Source organism: Mustelus asterias, chromosome 15 (assembly GCF_964213995.1).
Source record: "Mustelus asterias chromosome 15, sMusAst1.hap1.1, whole genome shotgun sequence".
Classification (NCBI taxonomy): domain Eukaryota; kingdom Metazoa; phylum Chordata; class Chondrichthyes; order Carcharhiniformes; family Triakidae; genus Mustelus; species Mustelus asterias.
Window position 1 is genome coordinate 12,910,536 of NC_135815.1, and position 20,511 is coordinate 12,931,046.

The window sequence follows — 20,511 nt, forward strand, 5'->3', positions numbered from 1 at the left end:
CTGTGTCTTGGGAACTTACTGTCAACAAGGGCAGACATTGACAGTGAGGTTTAACACTGCCACAGTCTTCGGGTGCCTGAGAAGGTTTGAGGACTAGAACCTCAGACTCGGCACCGGCACCAAGCTTATGGTCTATAAAGCAGCAATGATACTACATGGCTCAGAGATGTGGACTATGTGCAGCAGGCACCACAAAACCCTGGAGAAGTACCACTAGCACTGCTTCTGTAAGATCATGAATCCCATTGGCAGGATAGGCACACCAACATCAGTGTTCTTGCTCAGGCCGACGTCCCCAACATCGAAGTATTGACCGCACTCGATCAGTTCTGCTGGGCAGGCCATGTTGTCTGCATGCCTGACATGAGACTCCCATGTTCTGTTTGGAGCTTCGATATGACAAGCAAGTCCCATGAGGGCAGAGAAAGCTCTTCAAGGACACCCTCAAAGCCCCCTTGAAAAAAGCAATGTCCCCATCAATACCTGGTCATCCCGAGCCCAAGATCATCCAAAGTGGAGGAAAAGCATCTGGGAAGGAGCTGAACACCTCGAGTTTCATTGCCGAGAGTAAGCTGAAGCGAAGCTTCGACAGCGAAAGGAGCATGTGGCAACTCAGACACCCCATCCACCCACTCTTCCAACCACTGTCTGCTCCACCTGTGACAGAGTGTAGGTCACGCATTGGACTCCTCAGTCACCTGAGAACTCATTTTCAGTGTGGAAGCAAGTCACCCTTGACTGTCGAAGAAGAAATATTCCTGGGATTTTTTTGTTTTAAAAGTCTTCCAATCAGTTTTTGGTTTATGGAATTTGGTCATAATTTATGTGAAAGTGAATGCAAGGTGCTTTGCAGTCACTATCTTTAATGACGTGGAGTGATGGCCATAATATCAAAAAATCAAAGTTGCAGTTCTTTGGAATAAGGAGGAGGAGAAGTAAAAGCTCTCCTAATATACCTACAAACATGTTTGGAAAGAAGATCAAATGATGATAAAAAGGGACTGGAAATAAGATTGCAACTCTTTTAGATCTTTTGTCTTCATTACAGAATTATAAGTACATGGTGCTTTTGTTGAGCTGTATATGGATGAGTGTAACAGATTAAGTGTATTTAATTTTTCAGCCACTTAATGGAAAAGGAGTGAGATTAATAGAGGACAAAATATTTCTGCATACAAGAGCTGAGACTTGTTAAATTTGTAGCTTTCTTGAATGTCTGTTTGGCCCAGTGATTCAAAGAGGATTCCAAAGCTCCCATTACGTTATTTGAAAACTATTGGATTCTCACGTTATCTTGACTAATGTTCTGCCCTTGTCCAATATCAATTTACCTGATGATTAACCTCATTTCTATTTGTTAGAATTTCTGTCCATAAAAGTTGTCAGTACATGTCGGGGTGGCACAGTGGTTAGCACTGCTGCCTCACAGCACCAGGGCCATCTCTGAATTTGCAGTTCAGTCAACCAAAAAGCCAGAGTGTTTTCAAGTCACAGAAACATACCGCTTGTAGGAAATTGCACAAACTGTGGCATCTTTTATTCATAGAATCATAGAATCCTACAGTGCAGAAGGAGGCCATTCGACCCACCGAGTCTGCACTGACTACAATTCCACCCAGGTCCTATCCCCATCACCACATACATTTACCCTAGCTAGTCCCCCTGACACTAAGGGGCAATTTGACATGGCAAATCCACCTAACCCGCACTTCTTTGGACTGTGGGAGGAAACCGGAGCACCCGGAGGAAACCCACGCAGACACAGGGAGAATGTGCAAACTTCACACGGACAGTGACCCAAGCTGGGAATCGAACCTGGGTCGTTGACGCTGTGAGGCAGCAGTGCTAACCACTGTGCCACCATGCCGCAATTGGCTGCAATATTAAATATGATCAGTTTTATTAAGAAAGCAATCAAAGTTGAGGGTATCATTCCAACAAGTGAATTGTACATTGAAGCTCTTGTCATTAGGTTTATTAAATGCAAGTGATGATTGAATTTGCAGTCTTCCTACATTTCATGAGGTTATTCATTAATATATTCTTTTAACGCAAGCACTTTTATGCTAGAAGATTCTATGAAACTGTTCTTTCTACAAAATCCTGCTGGTGTCCTTTATGGATGTGAAAGTGCAAATGCTATACGTTTACCAATTAAAAACTGCTTTTAGATGGGACCAGTTTTAAATGAAAGCCGTGTGAAATTTTTAAAAGGCAGTTCTTTGTGATTTGTAAATCAGATTTCAATGCTGTGTTTATCTGAAATTGGATGTTGGGCATATCTTGAAAATTATCTGTCATTCCAACTCTGATCTGAAATTAATAATTCCTCTTTATTGACTTTTTTAAACTTTATTTTTGCCAGGCATACCGTATTTATAAAAAATATTGAAGAAAATTGATGGTCCCAGCCTGGGCTGCAGAAGAAGATTCTCATGGATGAAGGAGGATCGCTTACGACTGGACTTGGTACAACAGAGAAAAATAGCTGTAACGAGAGCGTGGAAAAGACCAATGCAATTAGTCACCTTTCCCCGTTAATTTCAGATGAAAATGAAAATCGGATTCGTGAGGCACAGATATCACCGTGCACTAATGATAGAATGGGAGGATTTGAGTGGAGCAAGCAAGATTTAATCAATAACAACGAAGACACCCATGACGAAGCTGGCTCTGAGATTACACAAAATAAGTGTGCAGGAGTCAATTGTGATGCTGAATCTGAGGTTTTGAGCAGCATTCCTAACCCGAGTGCGGAAATGCCATTGGGGTTAAAAGCAGTTAGGAATTGGGATTCAGAAATGGAAAGAAAATTGAAAATCGCCTCTTCTGGTAAATTTTCAGTTTGAATTTTTAGCTTCCTTAATTAAACATAAAAAAAGAGAACTTGAAACTGAGAAGCATGCAAGTGACAAGCTTGGGGCAGAATAATGGTTCAGTCTATTGCTGTGTTCATCTAATAGATTTAATTGCCATTTTTACCCCCCTATTCTCACCTCAAACGTTTGAGGAGGAGAGTTCCAGCTTTAACTGTCAACCTGTATTGTCACGTCAATATTGATCATGTTTGAGTCTGAAACAGTGAATCTATGCAAATGATTGAATAGCGGAACATATCTTCTAATTGCAGTGTAATCTTTACCTTTACCATTGTACCAACCTGGATCAGTCAACAGTAATGTAGAGCTCTTGCTCCCACCACATCATACCTGCCGACTTGCCATCCCCATCTCCTCACAAAGTTACACAACCAATGTTAAAATTTTAAATCACTGTATGCAGCAAGTTGCGTTCTTCATCTTAAAGGGAGTAAAGTTTGCCTGGTGACCAAGGTGTTTAAGGCAGTGAGTGTCGAAGTTATTCAAACCAAAAGATCTGCTGGGTCGTCGGTCACACTGAGTCAGCAGGTTGTTTGTTCAAGTCCCACTCCAGGGTCGCAGCACAAAAATCAAGGCTGACAGTCTAGTGCAGTACTGTACAGCAGAAGTACTTCACTGTTGGAGGTGTTGCCTTTTGGATAAGATGTTTGAATAGGGCTCTGTCTGCCCTTTTCAGGTGGAAACAAAATATCCCAAGGCACTGTTTCAAAGAAGCATAGGGATGTTATCCCTGGTGTCCTGACCAATGTTTATCCCTCAATCATAGCACTAAAAAAAACTGGTCATTATCACATTGTATCACAAGTTCGCTGTTGGCATTTCTTACAATATAGCAGTGACTTCACTTCAAAAATACTTGATTTGCTTGACGTGCTTTGCAACTACGGTTATAAAGGTGCTAAATCTAAGTCTCTTTTATATTAATTTGTCTCAATTATTGTTGAGTTCTATGTTCCTACTCTTGATTTCTATCTGCATTGTGGACCTGAACTAAGTATAGGAGCTCGTTCAGCTTTCATGCTCTCAGCAGTTTAATAACCTGTGCACATTGTGTCTTGTCCCCTGAATGAAGTTAGAGTATTTGGATGAAATAGCCCCTTGAAAATATAATCCAGCAAAAAGCAGGAAACAATTCCACCGATTATTTCAAGTTGGGTAAAAAAAATTATTTCAGAGAAAGGACAAGTAAAGTATGGAGTACATGTTGAAATCGCTCTTTAACAAAAAACTGGCATTTATGTAATGCTTTTGCAATAATCAAATCATAGAATCCCTATGTGCAGAAGGAGGCTATTTGGTCCATCGAGTCTGCACCAACTGTCCAACAGAGCATCTTACCCAGGCTCTATACCCCACTAATCCCCTAACAAGTACGTCTTGGGACAGTACAGGGCAATTTACCATGGCCAATCAACCTAACCTGCATATCTTTGGACTATGGGGGGAAACTGGAACACCCGGATGAAAGCCACGCAGGCATAGGGAGTACATGCAAACTCCACACAAACAAGTCGCCCAAGGCTATGTGAGGCAGCAGTGCTAACCACTGTGCCACCATGCTGTATTAAGGGAATTTTAATTCTCTGCCACACATCCACTCCAAGGTGCTTTACAGGAGTGTTAATGATTAAAAGTTTACACTGAGTCATATTGAGAATATTAAGGCAGGTGATTAAAAGATTGGTGAAAGAGATAGGCACTATGAAGAAGGCTTTTAGAGATGGAGAGAGTTAGGAATAAATTTCAGAGCTTAGGCTCCTGGCAGCTGAAGGAGAAATGGTTGAAATTTGGGATATGCAGATGGCCAGAATTGGACGAGTGCTGATATCTCTGAGGGTTGTAGAGCTGGCGATGCTGCAGAGCTTTGGAGGATTGAAGTCCTGCAGAGATCTGAGAACAAAGATTAAAACTGCAGTATTGCTCAACTGAGAGCCAGTGTAGGTCAGTGAGACCAGGGGTGATGTTTGAACAGGACTAGGTGCAAGCTGGAGTATGATTTGATTTATTATTGTCACATATATTAGTATGCAGTGAAAAGTATTGTTTCTTGCATGCTATACAGACAAAGCATACCGTTCATAGAGAAGGAAAGGAGAGAGTGCAGAGTGTAGTGTTACAGTCATAGCTAGGGTGTGGAGAAAGATCAACTTAATTTGAGGTAGGCCCGTTCAAAAGTCTGATGGCAGCAGGGAAGAAGCTGTTCTTGAGTCGGTTGGTATGCGACCACAGACTTTTGTATCTTTTTCCTGACGGCAGAAGGTGGAAGAGAGAATGTCCGGGGTGCGTGGGGTCCTTGATTATGCTGGCTGCTTTACCGAGGCAGCGGGAAGTGTAGACAGAGTCAATGGATGGGAGGCTGGTTTGCGTGATGGACTGGGCTTCGTTCACATCCCTTTTGTAGTTTCTTGCGGTCTTGGGCAGAGCAGGAGCCATACTAAGCTGTGATACAAACAGAACGAATGCTTTCTATGGTGCATCCGTAAAAGTTGGTGAGAATCATAGTGGACATGCCACATTTCCTTAGCCTCCTGAGAAAGTAGAAGTGTTGGTGGGATTTCTTAACTATAGCATTGGCATGGAGGGACCAGGACAGGTGGTTGGTGATCTGGACACCTAGATATTTGAAGCTCTCGACCATTTCCACTTCGTACCCATTGCTGTTAAGAAGGGCATGTCCTCCACTGTGCTTCTTGACGTCAATGACTATCTCCTTCATTTTGTTGACACTGAGGGAGAGATTATTGTCATCGCACCAGTTCACCAGATTCTCTCTCATTCCTGTACTTTGTCTCGTCATTGTTTGAGATCTGACCCACTACGGTGGTGTCATCAGCAAACTTGAAAATTGAGTTGGAGGGGAATTTGGCCACACAGTCATAGGTGTATAAGGAGTATAGTATGGGACTGAGGACACAGCCTTGTGAGGCAACAGTGTTGTTGCCTATCTTTACTGATTGCAGTCTGTGGGTAAGGAAGTCTAGGATCCAGCCGCAAAGGGAGGAGCCAAGCCCCAGCCACGGAGTTTGGAGATGAGTTTTGTTGGAATAATGGTATTGAAGGCTGAGCTGTAGTCAATGAATTGGAGCTGACATAGGTGTCTTTGTTATCCAGGTGTTCTAGGGCTGAGTGGAAGGCCAGCGAGATGGCTTCTGCTGTGGACCTGTTTGCAGTGAGAGGTGAACCGTAGTGGATCCAGGCAATCTGGGAGGCCAGAATGATTCGTGCTGTGATTAACCTTTTGAAGTACTTGATAATGATGGATGTCAAAGCCACCAGGCGATAGTCATTAAGGCACGCTGCCTGGTTTTTATTTGATACTGGGGTGATGGTTGTCGCCTTGAAGCAGATAGGACCTCAGATTGTTATAAAGAGAGGTTAAAGATGTCTGCGAATACCCCCGTTAGCTGGTCCGTGCAGGATCTGAGTGCTTGTCTGGGTACCCCATCTGGACCAGTCGCTTTCTGTGGGTTGACTTTCAAGAAGGCTGCTCTGACATCTGTGATGGTGACCTTGGCTGAGGCTTCCATGGTGGAGGGCGTGCTCTCGCTGACCTCTTGCTCAAAATGGGCAGAGAATGCTTTGAGCTTATCGGGAAGGGGTGCATTGGTGCCGGTGATTCTACATGCCTTCATATGGGGAGAGTCGGTGTGGCTAGCCTGGAACTCTAGCTTGGTCCAGTACTGTTTTTTGGCATCTTTGATGGATCTCCGGCGATCATATCTGGATTTGTTTGTATAAGTCAGGGTCGCCTGACTTGAATGCTTCAGACCTGGACTTCAGCAAGCAGTGGATATCCATATTTATCCATGGTTTCTGGTTGGGAAGCACATGGATTTGCTTCTTTGGCACACAAGTACACAATTTTATGAAGATGGTGGATGTGAGGCCAGCCAGGAATGTTTTGCAATAGTGAAGTCTAGAGGTAAGAAAGGCATGGATGAGGTTTTCAACAGGAAGTGAGCTGAGACAGGAGTGGAATTGGGTGATTTTAGAGGTGGAATTGAGCAGTCTGAGTGACACATATATGTAGTCGGAAGTTCATCTAAGTAAAATAAAACACCCATTTTGTGAATAGTGTGGTTCAGCCTGAGACAGTTGCTAGCCTTGATCTTTTTTTTTTAAGACAGTTCATTTAAAACCTGAACTCTAGACCCAAAAGCGAAGACTGTGCCAATGCAACGTACCACGCAGTTTGGTTTAATTGGTAATGGGTGCTGTTTTTCCTTTGAATGGTTGAAGCTTTTGTGTTTTCATTTATCCGAATTATATAATTTATGTCAAGTAGACTTCTTGTGGGTTTACAGGGACCTCAAAGGAAGCCACAGCAGATTCTTCAGCATGCTTATCTAAGTCACTGAACACGGTTATATATGACAGTCAGCAAGTCGACAGGAAAGGACTTCTTCAGACTCTGCTCAACTGCATCCAGAGAGAAACTGAGTTCAGTGATTCCAGTAGCCTGCCGCACTATCTTCATCAGGTACAACAAATTCTATTTTTCTCCCCACCCCCATCTCGTCCAAGTGTAGCAAGAGTGGATTTTGAATGGTTATTTTTCTGTATAAGCAAATTAATTAACTAAATTAAAGTGTTATGTCTTAAACATTTCTTAAAATGAAAAACAAGTCGCAGGAAGTATTTTTAGTTCAAAGTACTGCATTCATGAAAAGGTATGAATTTGAACAATGCAAGATCCCTTTCCAGGAGAGAAAGAAAAATAAATTCTACTTCAATTATTTTTGCTCATTCCAGTTCTTTCTCCAGCTTCAAATTTACAGCTGTGTTTGCGTTCCTTATTCACCTGTATGTTATAGCAAGTCCTGGGGGAATAGAAGAAAAGTGGGAGAGAAGGAGATGAAAGGGAGAGAGACACAGACATGCAACCCTAAATCTCGTAACTGTAGCCCATCATTTCCATTTCACTGAGGGTTATTTTTTGATTGAGAATGGGAAACAATTGATGAAGCATAGGTGATTGGCTTCCCCCCAGGTTGTGGGTATTTTAAGCAAATTCTAATAGTTTGGTTGCAGAAAAGTTAATATGTGTCAGAGAACCGGTTTCCTCATTGTCATCTTGCCTCCGGAACATTCTTGCCCCTCAGTCTGAAGATTGTACATTCAAGTGCGCTGCCAAGATTGCTTATTTCATGCTGAAGCTTCAACATATACTGAAACTGTGCTGCATGAATGAGTGCCATCTTCTGGTTGAGACGTTTACCCATACTCTAGCTGTCCTGTTGCTTCAGACAAACATATGAGATCCCACAGCACTGCTTGAATGTGAGCAAGGAGTTTTTCCAGTATCCTGACCATTACCTCTTCCTCAACCACAAACAGTTTAACTGGTTTATGAACTCACCTTTGTGAGACCTTCCCATGTGCAAACTGACTGCCGCATTTTTCTACATAAATGGCACATCTCAAAAATAACTAATTATGTGTGAAGAAATATGGGATATTCTGAGATTTCATGAGTTTTTTTTCTGGCAGTACCAATATCTCTAAACTATTCACCTCTCTTCCAACATTGATAACCATAATTAAAACCTCTCTCTTTGATCAAGTTTCTTTTACATCTCCCTTTGTCTCTGACAGTTTATTTTGTCTACTCATGCTTCTTCAAAGAGCCTGGGTTCTTCTATTAAAGGCCCTTTGCAAAATAATATGTGTTGCCTTTATTGAGCACTGACTTTAGACGGTCAAAAGAAAACTTGAAGTCAATCAGTGTAATGCACGAACGTTAATGTTGCAATGTACAGTGGCTAGCGGATGAAAATGGAGCTTGCTCTTCTGGGAAGTCTTTTCTCACTAAAGGCGACGCTGGACTGTTAATGTAACAGTTGGAGCAAAATAGAAATTGAGCAGAAATTGGCCAGAGGTTCGATGCTCCATCGTTCAACTAATGTCACCTGCACGAGTTAACTCTGATCTGGTTGTTTTCGAATCTCTGAGGGAAATACTGAACCTTAAATAAAAATGAATTAATCAACCAGGCCTTAACTAGCAACAGCGGATTCCTTTGCTTATTTTTTGGCAGCAACACAGGATAAAATTGGCTGTTTTAGCTTCTTTCCTGGTTTGTGGCCGATTTTGACACTAGTCCCTGCTCTTGCCGTTAAACGAGAGGAGAAAACCTTTCTTGCTTCAGCATCAAAGTAAAGCAGTGAATTGTTAATATCTGAAAGATGAAACCTGACCAGGTTCAGTATTGTAACCTGGATGTTTGAAGGAGCAGGATGATGATATAATCTCTGTCTCCATCTTGTTCTGTGTTTTTTCTTTTTATGCTTTGCTCGGTCTGGCTTCATCTTGTTTATTCCTTCACCTTGCATTCAAATGGTTTTTATGTAGCAATTCATCCTTCATTTGGACGCAACCTTTGCTTCCTTACTATAGTCATTGCCACTTCCTTTGGCTGTTACATCATGATATCTTTAGTTACTTAAACTCCCCTGGTCTCCACGCCATCACAGACCACCTCCTTCCTGCTCCCTTACATTTGATTAAACACTCTGACATTCTATCAATCTTCAGTTCTGATAAAATGACCTGAAACATTAATTCTGTTTCTCTCCGCAGCTGCTGCTGACCCACTGTTTCTCCAGCTTTTGTTGTCTTTTCAAATTTCTAGCTTTCGCAGTATTTTACTTTTGTATTGGTGTTTAATTCACTGCCACTTTCAGGGATGGCTAACTTGAAGTAGTTCTGTCCTTCTCTCAGGATTTCATTTGGCTCTTCTACCTTGTCCCTCCTCTTCATTTTCTATTTCTTTTCTCTTGTTTGCTCATGTATTGTTTAAAAAAAACACTTCAGCAGCCACATTTTTTTCATCAGCAATTCTCTCCGACTTCAACTTATTCCTCGGTGAATTCCAAATTAATTCCATCCTTTTTTATGATTGCGGATGTCTCCGAATATCCAAAACTCCTCAAGTTGTTCTAGTCTCACCCTGAGAGACACTCACAATGCCACATGCATATTTTCGACCTCTTAAGCAACACCACATTACTCTATCCCAAACCCATCCTGGTCCAGTTTCATTTAATCCTCCGTCTCATTTGGCACTTTAACAAAAAGCATTTTATCTTGTGAAGGATTGCAAGCTTCACCAACTCATGGGTACCAGATCTCCAGATCTTTTCTTCCCTTCCTTCCGCCTACCACCATCCCACACCCCCCAGTGGATTCCTTGAACTATCTCCAACTGTATCCCTCCTTCTGGCCTCTTACTGTCTCTAGATCTTTTCATTGAGAACTTCCAGCGTGATAATGGCTGTGTCTGCTTCCTTGCTCACTCTATCCTGCCTCCCTCTCAGTTTGTTGCAATCCGTTCTCTGAAGTTCGAGCCGAACAATTTCATCAAAAGCTAAAAGCTTTGACAAAGAGTCGTCCAAACTTGAAATGTTAGCTCTGTTCTCTATTCGCAGATGCTGAGATTTTCCAGCATTCTCTGTTTTTGTTCCATTGTCATTTTCTTTGATTGTTGCATAATGAAATATTTTGTTATTGAACCTTCCTTGGCCTCCGCTCTCTCAAAGACCTCCTTTATTCTTCTTGCCCCATTACGTTGGCTTCTCTGTTCTATTTATATCCATCTTCACTTCTGATGAAAGGACGTTGACCTGAAGTGTTGACTGTGTTTCTGTCCACAGATGCTGCTTAACCTAGGTTTTTCTTGTTTGTTTTGTTCTTGTTTCAGATTTCCAGTATCTACAGTACTTTGCTTTTGTAGGGTGAGATGAATGGTCTTTAAGGGTCTTTATATTGCCTAAATGGAGTGCGGTCTCAGTGCATTTCCCACACTACTCGAACTTTGTGCTTGTATTTGATAACTTTGTTTTGCGTTCTGAAATCTAACTGGGCAGAGGTTTATAGAACATAGAACAGTACAGCACAGTACAGGCCCTTCGGCCCACGATGTTGTGCCGAGCCTTTTCCGAAACCAAGATCAAGCTATCCCACTCCCTATCATTCTAGTGTGCTCCATGTGCCTATCCAATAACCGCTTGAAAGTTCCTAAAGTGTCCGACTCCACTACCACAGCAGGCAGTCCATTCCACACCCCAACCACTCTCTGAGTAAAGAACCTACCTCGTACATCCCTCCTATATCTTCCACCACGAACCTTATAGTTATACCCCCGAGTAACAGCTACATCCACCCGAGGAAATAGTCTCTGAACGTCCACTCTATCTATCCCCCTCATCACCTTATAAACCTCTATTAAGTCGCGTCTCAACCTCCTCCGCTCTAAAGAGAAAATCCCTAGCTCCCTCAACCTTTCCTCATAAGACCTACCCTCCAAACCAGGCAGCATCCTGGTAAATCTCCTTTGCACTCTTTCCAGTGCTTCCACATCCTTCTTATAGTGAGGTGACCAGAATATTCCAAATGTGGCCTCACCAAGGTCCTGTACAGTTGCAGCATAACCCCACAGCTCTTAAACTCAAACCCCCTGTTAATAAACGGTAACACACTATGGGCCGCCTTCACGGCTCTATCCACTTGAGTGGCAACCTTCAGAGATCTGTCGATATGAAGCCCAAGATCTCTCTGTTCCTCCACATTCCTCAGAACTCTACCTTTGACCCTGTAATCCGCATTTAAATTTGTCCTACCAAAATGAATCGCCTCGCACTTATCAGGGTTAAACTCCATCTGCCATTTTTTGGCCCAGCTCTGCATCCTATCAATGTCTCTTTGCAGCCTACAACAGCCCTCCACCTCATCCACTACTCCACCAATCTTGGTGTCATCAGCAGATTTACTGATCCACCCTTCAGCCCCCTCCTCCAAGTCATTTATAAAAATCACAAATAGCAGAGGACCCAGCACTGATCCCTGTGGTACACCGCTGGTAACTGGTCTCCAGTCTGAAAATTTTCCATCCACCACCACCCTCTGTCTTCTATGAGATAGCCAGTTACTTATCCAATCGGCCAAATTTCCCTCTATCCCACACCTCCTTACTTTCTTCATGAGCCGACCATGGGGGACCTTATCAAACGCCTTACTAAAATCCATGTATATGGCATCAACTGCTCTACCTTCATCTACACACTTAGTTACCTCCTCAAAAAATTCAATCAAATTTGTGAGGTAAGACTTACCCTTCACGAATCCGTGTTGACTATCCCGGATTAAGCTGCATCTTTCTAAATGGTCGTAAATCCTATCCCTCAGGACCTTTTCCATTAACCTACCAACCACCGAAGTAAGACTAACCGGCCTATAATTACCAGGGTCATTCCTATTTCCTTTCTTGAACAGAGGAACATTCGCCACTCTCCAGTCCTCTGGCACTATCCCCGTCTTGATGTGGAGATGCCGGTGTTGGACTGGGGTAAACACAGTAAGGAGTCTAACAACACCAGGTTAAAGTCCAACAGGTTTATTTGGTAGCAAGCGCCACTAGCTTTTGGAGCGCTGCTCCTTCGTCAGGTGAGTGGCAGATCTCCCACTCACCTGACGAAGGAGCAGCACTCCGAAAGCTAGTGGCGTTTGCTACCAAATAAATCTGTTGGACTTTAACCTGGTGTTGTTAGACTCCTTACTGTGACTATCCCCGTGGACAGTGAGGACCCAAAGATCAAAGCCAAAGGCGTGCAATCTCATCCCTTGCTTCCCAAAGAATCCTAGGATATATCTTATCTGGCCCAGGGGACTTATCAACCTTCAGGTTTTTCAAAATTGCTAATACATCTTCCCTCAGAACATCTGCCTCCTCCAGCCTATCAGCCTGTATCTCACACTCATCCTCAAAAACATGGCCCCTCTCCTTGGTGAACACTGAAGAAAAGTATTCATTCATCGCCTCTCCTATCTCTTCTGACTCCATGCACAAGTTCCCACTACTGCCCTTGACCGGCCCTAACCTCACCCAGGTCATTCTTTTATTCCTCACATAGGAGTAAAAAGCCTTGGGGTTTTCTTTGATCCGACCCGCCAAGGACTTCTCATGCCCCCTCCTAGCTCTCTTAAGCCCTTTTTTCAGCTCATTCCTTGCTAACTTGTAACCCTCAATGGACCCAACTGAACCTTGTTTTCTCATCCTTACATACGCTTCCTTCTTCCTCTTGACAAGACATTCAACCTCTTTTGTGAACCATGGTTCCCTCACTCGGCCATTTATCTTAAAAAGATGAGATTAGCAAACTTTACAGTTAAGGGATGTCTAAAATCCCTTGATAACTGCACTGATAAATAGCATTTCAATTATATTAGTTATATGCAGGATAATTTGTGATGGGCCAGCATTTATTGCCCATCCCTAATCACCTTTCAACCTAGTGGTTTGGCCATTTCAGACTCAACCACATTGCCGTGGATCCCAAATCACATGTCGGCCAGGTAAGGACAGCAAATTTCCTTTCCTCAAGGACATTAGTGAACCAGAAGAGTTTCTACGACAATGGTTCCATGGCCATTAATTAGACTTTTAATGACACTTATTATTGAATTTAAATTTCACCATCGTACCCAGGAGGTCTCCAGAGCATTACCCCGGGCCTCTGGGTTAGCTGTCCTGTGACATTACCACTACGCCACCACCTCTCCTCCTGTGATGAGTCAATTGCCGCCAACTTATTCAACAGAGAAAGAACTGACTTGTTCAGATGTGCATTTCTTGGAAAGAATATAGTTTCAATCTGTTGAATCTTTGTAATTCTCTGCAGTGTTTAACAGTGTTGTGAAGTGGCTTCAAAACAAATTCACACAATGTAACATTTTATAATCTAGTTGTTGTATTTATCACATAACTGCCACATTTATTGTAGACAATCTGACTCATTCATTATTTTCTCATTTACAGATTGCAGAAATCTATTTTGATGAAGAAGAATGTATCCTTTTCATCTTTCTGCATTTACAACAGTTCATGCTTCCTTGTACAGTTTCGTTTATTTTATTAGTTCATTAATACCTGATCCAGGTGGCTATTAATGCAAATCTAGATCTGAAGTATTGCAGGATACCAATGGCACAGGTGAATTTTTTATCCTGTCCTCACTCAATGACTCATGTATACAATTTCAACAAGTCACTGAATAATAATCGGGTCGTGGGAACCCAGGTTAATTTTCCTTTGCCCAACCTTATGGGTCAAAGGCCATTTGAAACCCAGGTTCACTTCAAAGAAACAGGATTGCAGAATTCTGCACAAATCCCAATCATCATCTCTTGGCTTTGAGATTCCAGTTTCAGTATTGTGAGCTACGCTGAAGCTAAACTGGTCCTTCTAAGTGGTAGAGGCTGTGGGTTTGGAAGGTGCTATCGATGGAGGGTTGACAAATTGCTGCAGTGCATCTTATAGATGGTACTCACTGATGCCACTGTATGCCAGTGATGGAGGGAGTGAATGTGGTGCTGATCAAGCTGGCTGCTTTGTTCTGAGTGGTATTAAGCTTGTGCGTGTTGTTGAAATTGCATTCCTTCAGGTAACTGGGCAATATTCCATCACATTCCTGCCATATAGATGGTGGATAGACTTTGCAGAGTCAAGAGTTAGAGTTGCTCACCGCAGAAGGTGAGGTAAAGGTCTCGGGTGACTGTGTGGAGTCTGCACATTCTCCCCATGTCTGTGTGGGTTTTCTCCAGGAGCTCCGGTTTCCTCCCACAGTCCAAAAATGTGTGGGTTAGGCTATGCTAAATTGTCCCTTAGTGTCAGGGGAATTTACAGGGTAAATACATGGGGTTACGGGATAGGGTCTGGGTGGGATTGTTGTTGGTGCAGGCTTGATGGACTGAATGACCCCCTCCTGCTCTGTAGGGATTCTATTCTATGAAGAGTGACTACCCTTGATATCAAGGAAGCATTTGACCAAGTATGGCATCAAGGAGCCCTAGGAAAACTGGAGTCGATGGGAATCGGGGAAAACTGATTGGAGTCATACCTGGCGCAATGGAAGATGGTTATGTGGTTGGAGTTCAATCATCTCATTATTCAGTAGCTCAATCATCTCCAGGACATTACTGCAGGAGTCCCTAGGCCAACCATCTTCAGCTGCTTCCTTCCATCATAAGGTCAGAAGTGGGGATGTTTGCTGATGAGTGCACAATACTCAGCACCATTTGTGACTCGTACAGAAGCAGTCCATGTCCAAATGCAGCAAAGACCTGGACAATATCCAGGCTTGGGCTGACAAGGAGCAAGTAACATTTGTGCCACACAAGTGCTAGGCAATGACCACCTACAACAAAAGAGGATCTAACCATCACCCTTTGACATTCAACAGCATTACCATCACTGAATCCCCCACTATCAACATCCTGGGGGTTACCATTGACGAGACACTGAACTGGAATAGCCATATAAATACTGTGGCTACAAGAGTGGTCAACAGCTAGGAATCCTGTGGTGTGTAAATCAGTTCCTGACTCCCCAAAGCCTGTCCACCAGCTACAAAGCACAAGTCGGGAGTGTAATGGAATACTTTCCACTTGCCTGGATAGAACATAGAACATAGAACATTACAGCACAGAACAGGCCCTTCGGCCCACGATGTTGTGCCGACCGATGAGTGCAGCTCCAACAACAACACGAAGCTCAAGACTGTTCAGGACAAAGCAGCACACTTGATTGGTACCCAATCCACAAACATTCAATCCCTCCACCACGATGCTCAGTAGCAGCAGTTTGTACCATCTACAAGATGCACTGCAGGAACTCAGCAAGGTTCCTTAGGTAGCACCTTCCAATCCACGACCACTACCATCTAGAAGGACAAGAGCAACAGATGCCAGAGGACATCACCACCTGGAAGTTGGTGAGTGCCACTCCCCATCCTGACTTGGAAATATAGGGCTGTTCCTTCACTGTTGCTGGATCAAAATCCTGGAACTCCCTCCCTAACAGAACTGTAGGTGTATCTAGATTTCAGGAACTGCAGCAATGATTCTCACACCACCTCTGGAGTTCACCTCTTGTGTCCATGTTTGTACCAAGGCTGCAGTGAGGTCAGGAACTAACTCAGCATTGGTGAGCAGGTTGTTGCTGAGCAAGTTTCAGTGACCACTTCCATCACTTTGCTGATGATTGAGAGAAAAGCAGATGGATGGTAATTCATTGGATTCAACTGGCCCTTTTTTTTTGTCAGCGGACAACTTGGGCAATTTTCCACATTATTGGATAGATGTTAGTGTTGTAGCTGAATTGGAATAGCTTGGCTAGAAGCATGACTAGTTCTCGAGTGTGTCTACAATACTACTGCTGCAATGTAGCCAGGTCTGAAGCCTGCATCCAATGTGATCAGCTGTATCTTTATCACACCAAAGAATCAAATTGGCTGAATACTTGAGTCCATGATGGTGGGTTCTGGAGGAGGCTGAGATGGACCATCAGTACTTCTGGCTAAAGATGGCTGTGAATGTTTCAGTTTTGTTGCTTGCTCCGGTGTGTTGGGCTTCTGTCATTGAAGATGGGGATGTTTGTGGAGCCACTGCTACCTCCTGTGAGTTCTTTAGTTAGTGCCCCTGCCATGGGATGATATATTCATCTGTTCCCTTGTCAGTGCGCAATGGCTGCAATATGTATGACCTACAGGATGCACTGCAGGAACTCGAGATTCGGTAAGGAGAACAGGAATAACACTATGATAGGAACCCCACAACCTCCAAGTTGCACAGTCCTGTCTTGCCCATACATCACCATAGTTAATTGTATTAAGTATTTCTCTAAATTTTGTTCCCTAATGTTGCTACTGAACTAATTTTACTTTTACATTTGCTGAAACATTAGGACAAATATTGTTTAGTTAACCCTGCTTTACAATCCCTAAAAAAGAAAATGCAACATTTGTGGTAGCATCCCGGAATTCCTCACCTACTGGTTGGATTTTGCTCCATGTACGCACTGTGTTGTTGACAGTTTGAATTAGCAGCATTTTGCAGTTAGTTTGTTACATGAGCAATACGTGCTTTCCTTTACACTGCACCTAGATGAGAAAGCAATACAGTTTATTCAGCTGGAAAAGCTGTATCATCAAAAGTTGCTGGCAAATCTTGCTGTTATTCAGGAGGACTGGGGTACGTATGGAATATATATCCATAATGAACACCACCATTGATAAACTATGTTTTTAATATTCTTTGTTTGAGGCCCAAAAATCTGCCAGCTGCACTTCACTGAAGATTCAGTGCTTTTAAATTTGGGTTGAAGTTGGGTTAAAACAGGCAGGCAACTCTTTAGTTTTTCATTTGCAGTTTGATTTTTAAAAATCATATATAATTATGTTTTAAGAATATTCCAATAATTTTAAGCACGAGTTTCAGGAAGTTTGTTGTACCTTGAAAATTGTGAAAGAATTCAATATAGGGTTGATTTGGAGACAAAAATAAAACACTGGAGATGCTCAACATCTCGGGTAAGAATAGAATGCTGAAAAGGATGTCCTTGCTATAGAGGGAGTACAGCAAAGGTTTACCAGGCCGGTTCCTGGAAATACAGGTCTGTCATACGAGGAGAGACTAAGTCAGTTAGGTTTATATTCATTGGAGTTTAGAAGAGTGAGAGGGGATCTCATAGAAACTTAAAATTCTAACAGGATTAGACAGGGTAGATTCAGAAAGAATGTTCATAGAATCCTACAGTGCAGAAGGGGGCCATTCAGCCCATCAAGTCTGCATCGACCACAATCCCACCCAGGCCCTCTCCCCATTACCCCATAACCCCATACATTTGCCCTAGCTAATCCCCCTGACACTAAGGGGCAATTTTAACATGGTCAATCCACCTAACTTGCACGTCTTTGGACTGTGGGAGGAAACTGGAGCACCCGGAGGAAACCCACGCAGACACTGGGAGAACGTACAAACTCTACACAGACAGTGACCCAAGCCGGGAATCGAACTCGGGTTCCTGGCGTTGAGGCAGCAGTGCTAATCACTGTGCCACCGTGCGACCCCAATGTTCCCGATGGTGGGGTGGGGGGGTCATGGTTTGAGGATAAGGGGTAAACCTTTTAGGACTGAGGTGAAGCAAAATTTCTTCACCCACAAAGTGGTTGTTGCGAGGTTGAGTTTGTAAAGATGTAAAGAATGTAAAATTGCTGGAGGGACAAAAACATTGCAGGGTCCCTTTAAAAACTGGTGTTTTATTTCAGTACTTAGAGGTTTAAAATGCAAAGCACATACTGAATGCAATGTCCAAACTGAAATCCAAGGCCAGGCAACAGGGTTGCCTTGATAACAGGCTTCAGGCATTTGAATGTTTTTGAATTCAGCCCATCAATTTAAAGCAGACACTCGTATCAAGGACCTATAATATTTGAATTTGATGATGTTGACAAAATCAGACCAATCCTATTGTAGGAAAACTGATAGGTCACCACAGGTATAAAAGTGAAGGCAAGGGGGGAAAATGGGAGTTAGCAACTGCCGCCTCAAGTCTCGAGAGGGAGAGAGCAGCTCTCCACCCTGCCAGCTTCAGATATCTCTTCAGAGAACACACCATCTAACCAGTGAAAGGTACCAAATCAAAAAGAACTTGCAGACAGAGAAATCAACTGAGAAACTCCAGAAGGTTCCGAAAGACTCAAAACTTGATTGTATATTTTTTTGAGAGTGACTAAATTCTATTATTACTTTTTTTGGTTAATGAATGGATATTGTGTTTATTTGACCAGCATTCCAGTCGAATCTTATTTTATTCGGTATGTTACTTGTTTAGTTAAGATTCCCTGTTAGTTAAATAAATAGATTGTTAATTGTTCACCTTAAAGTGAGTGTCAGATATTTCTGTTAGTTAGCCACTAAACGTTACTGAAGGACAGTTCACACCTTCCCACATGCATTTAACAGATTACGAGGTGAGGTATTCCTCTTTGGAGGATTCAACGTTACTTCTGCGGGATGTGCAGGTTAGGTTGATTGGCCAGGTTAAAAATTGCCCCTTAGAGTCCTGAGATGCGTAGGTTAGAGAGATTAGCAGGTAAATATGTGGGGGTAGGGCCTGGGTGGGATTGTGATCGGTGCAGACTCGATGGGCCGAATGGCCTCCTTCTGCACTGTAGGATTTCTATGATTTCTCAAAAGGGGGTCAACCTTCACGTCGTAACAGTGGTGAATCTATGGAATTCACCACCTCAGAAAGTAGTTGAGGCCAAACGGTTGTGTGATTTCAAGAAGAAATTAAATATAGTTCTTGGGGCTAAATGGATCGAGGGGAGGGGGGGGGGGCAGAATCAGGATATTGAATTTGAACAGCCATGATCAAAATGAATGGTGGGGCAGGCTCGTAGGGCCGAACGGCCTACTCCAGCTTCTGTGTTTTTAAAATACTCGGGTCAAGCAGCATCTGTGGAGAGAAAAACAGAATTAATATTTCAGGTTTGTGATCTTTTATCAGAACAGAGAAGAAACCTAGAAAATATGTTTCCACTTGTGGGTGAGAACTAAACTGAGGACCAGAAATGTAAGACAGGAACTAGTAAATCCAGTGAGGAATAGAGACAGAAGTTTTATATCCAGAGAGTGGCTAGAAGGTAGAACATGCTCCCACAAAGAGTAGTTGAGGTGACTGGCATAGATGCATTTGAGGAAATGCTAAAGAAACACAGGAGGGAGAAAGGAATAGAAGTATGGTGACTGGATTAGATGAAGTAGGGTAGGAGGTGATTCACGTGGAGCATAAACACAGGCTTGGACCCGTGAGGCCAAATGACCTGTTTCTGTCCGGTATATCCTACTTAATTCAATGTTTAAAGAATACAATTAGCGGTTAAAAATATTAACAAAATTCAGAAAGTAGGAAACTACTCACCAAAATGTGTCAACTTTAATGGGATTGTAACATTTAGAAGCTCTGAATAGAGCTGCACTATTTAAAGGTATTATTAATAAGGATGTCCATACGCAGTTTCATAATTTTGTCCTTGCGCAGCCAAGGACAGATGAAATCAGCAGCAAAAAAAATCATTTATTTTCCTAAAATGTTTCACGGTTAATTGTAAAACTATGCCCATGCTTGCTCTGTATTTTTCTTCACCTTTCCCCTCTTCAGTACAAAGTGCTTTGAGACTTCTTTATGTCTGTGAGGAGTACAGAATGAATAGTTTTCATTCTGGTTTATCTAAAGTAGAGGGGGATGACTTGCAGAGTTCATGGCAAAAAGTACATTAGAAACTTGGGTATTTTATTCTAGTGGCACCCCTCCTTCCCCAGTCTGTCTGCAGTGGTGTAAACACAACTATATTTAGATTTTCATCTGATATTTTTAGTATCAGTCTGTGATGATGACTTAATTTTGTTGATTACTGTCATCTTGCATTTTCTACCACTATCACTCACTCACTATACTTGCCTCAGAATTTGAATTCACTATAAATTGGTGTTGACAGGTAATTGCCTACCGTTCAAGGAGGTGAGAGAAGAGAGTGAGAAACAGTTGAACATGGGAGAAGCAATGACATAATCATTGTACGATAGTGTGCATGTCTGCTGACATGTAGTGCAAAAAAGCATTCATTTGAAACACATGTTCGACAAAATTGCAACTGCGGGGGATAACGGAGGAGGGACACATGGGATTAAGTAACATTAGATCACGACCTGGTCTGGCTGGATAACAAACTGCTAAATTTGGATTCCACTTAATGATATGCCTGTTAAATCCTTACAGCTGATGTTAACAGCC

At 42.6% G+C, this 20,511-nt stretch overlaps 1 protein-coding gene across 2 annotated transcripts in view; it reads left to right on the forward strand.

Annotated features, from left to right (window-relative positions):
• cnsta (consortin, connexin sorting protein a) overlaps positions 1–20,511 on the forward strand; it is a 54,544-nt gene that overhangs the window by 12,792 nt on the left and 21,241 nt on the right. For both annotated transcript variants that reach the window (XM_078229508.1, XM_078229507.1), the window contains exons 2-5: positions 2,366–2,832; positions 7,184–7,359; positions 13,693–13,723; positions 16,818–16,904. In XM_078229508.1, coding sequence (XP_078085634.1) covers positions 2,436–2,832; positions 7,184–7,359; positions 13,693–13,723; positions 16,818–16,904 — 691 coding nt within the window. In that variant the 5' untranslated portion in view covers positions 2,366–2,435. The remainder of the gene's footprint in view (positions 1–2,365; positions 2,833–7,183; positions 7,360–13,692; positions 13,724–16,817; positions 16,905–20,511) is intronic.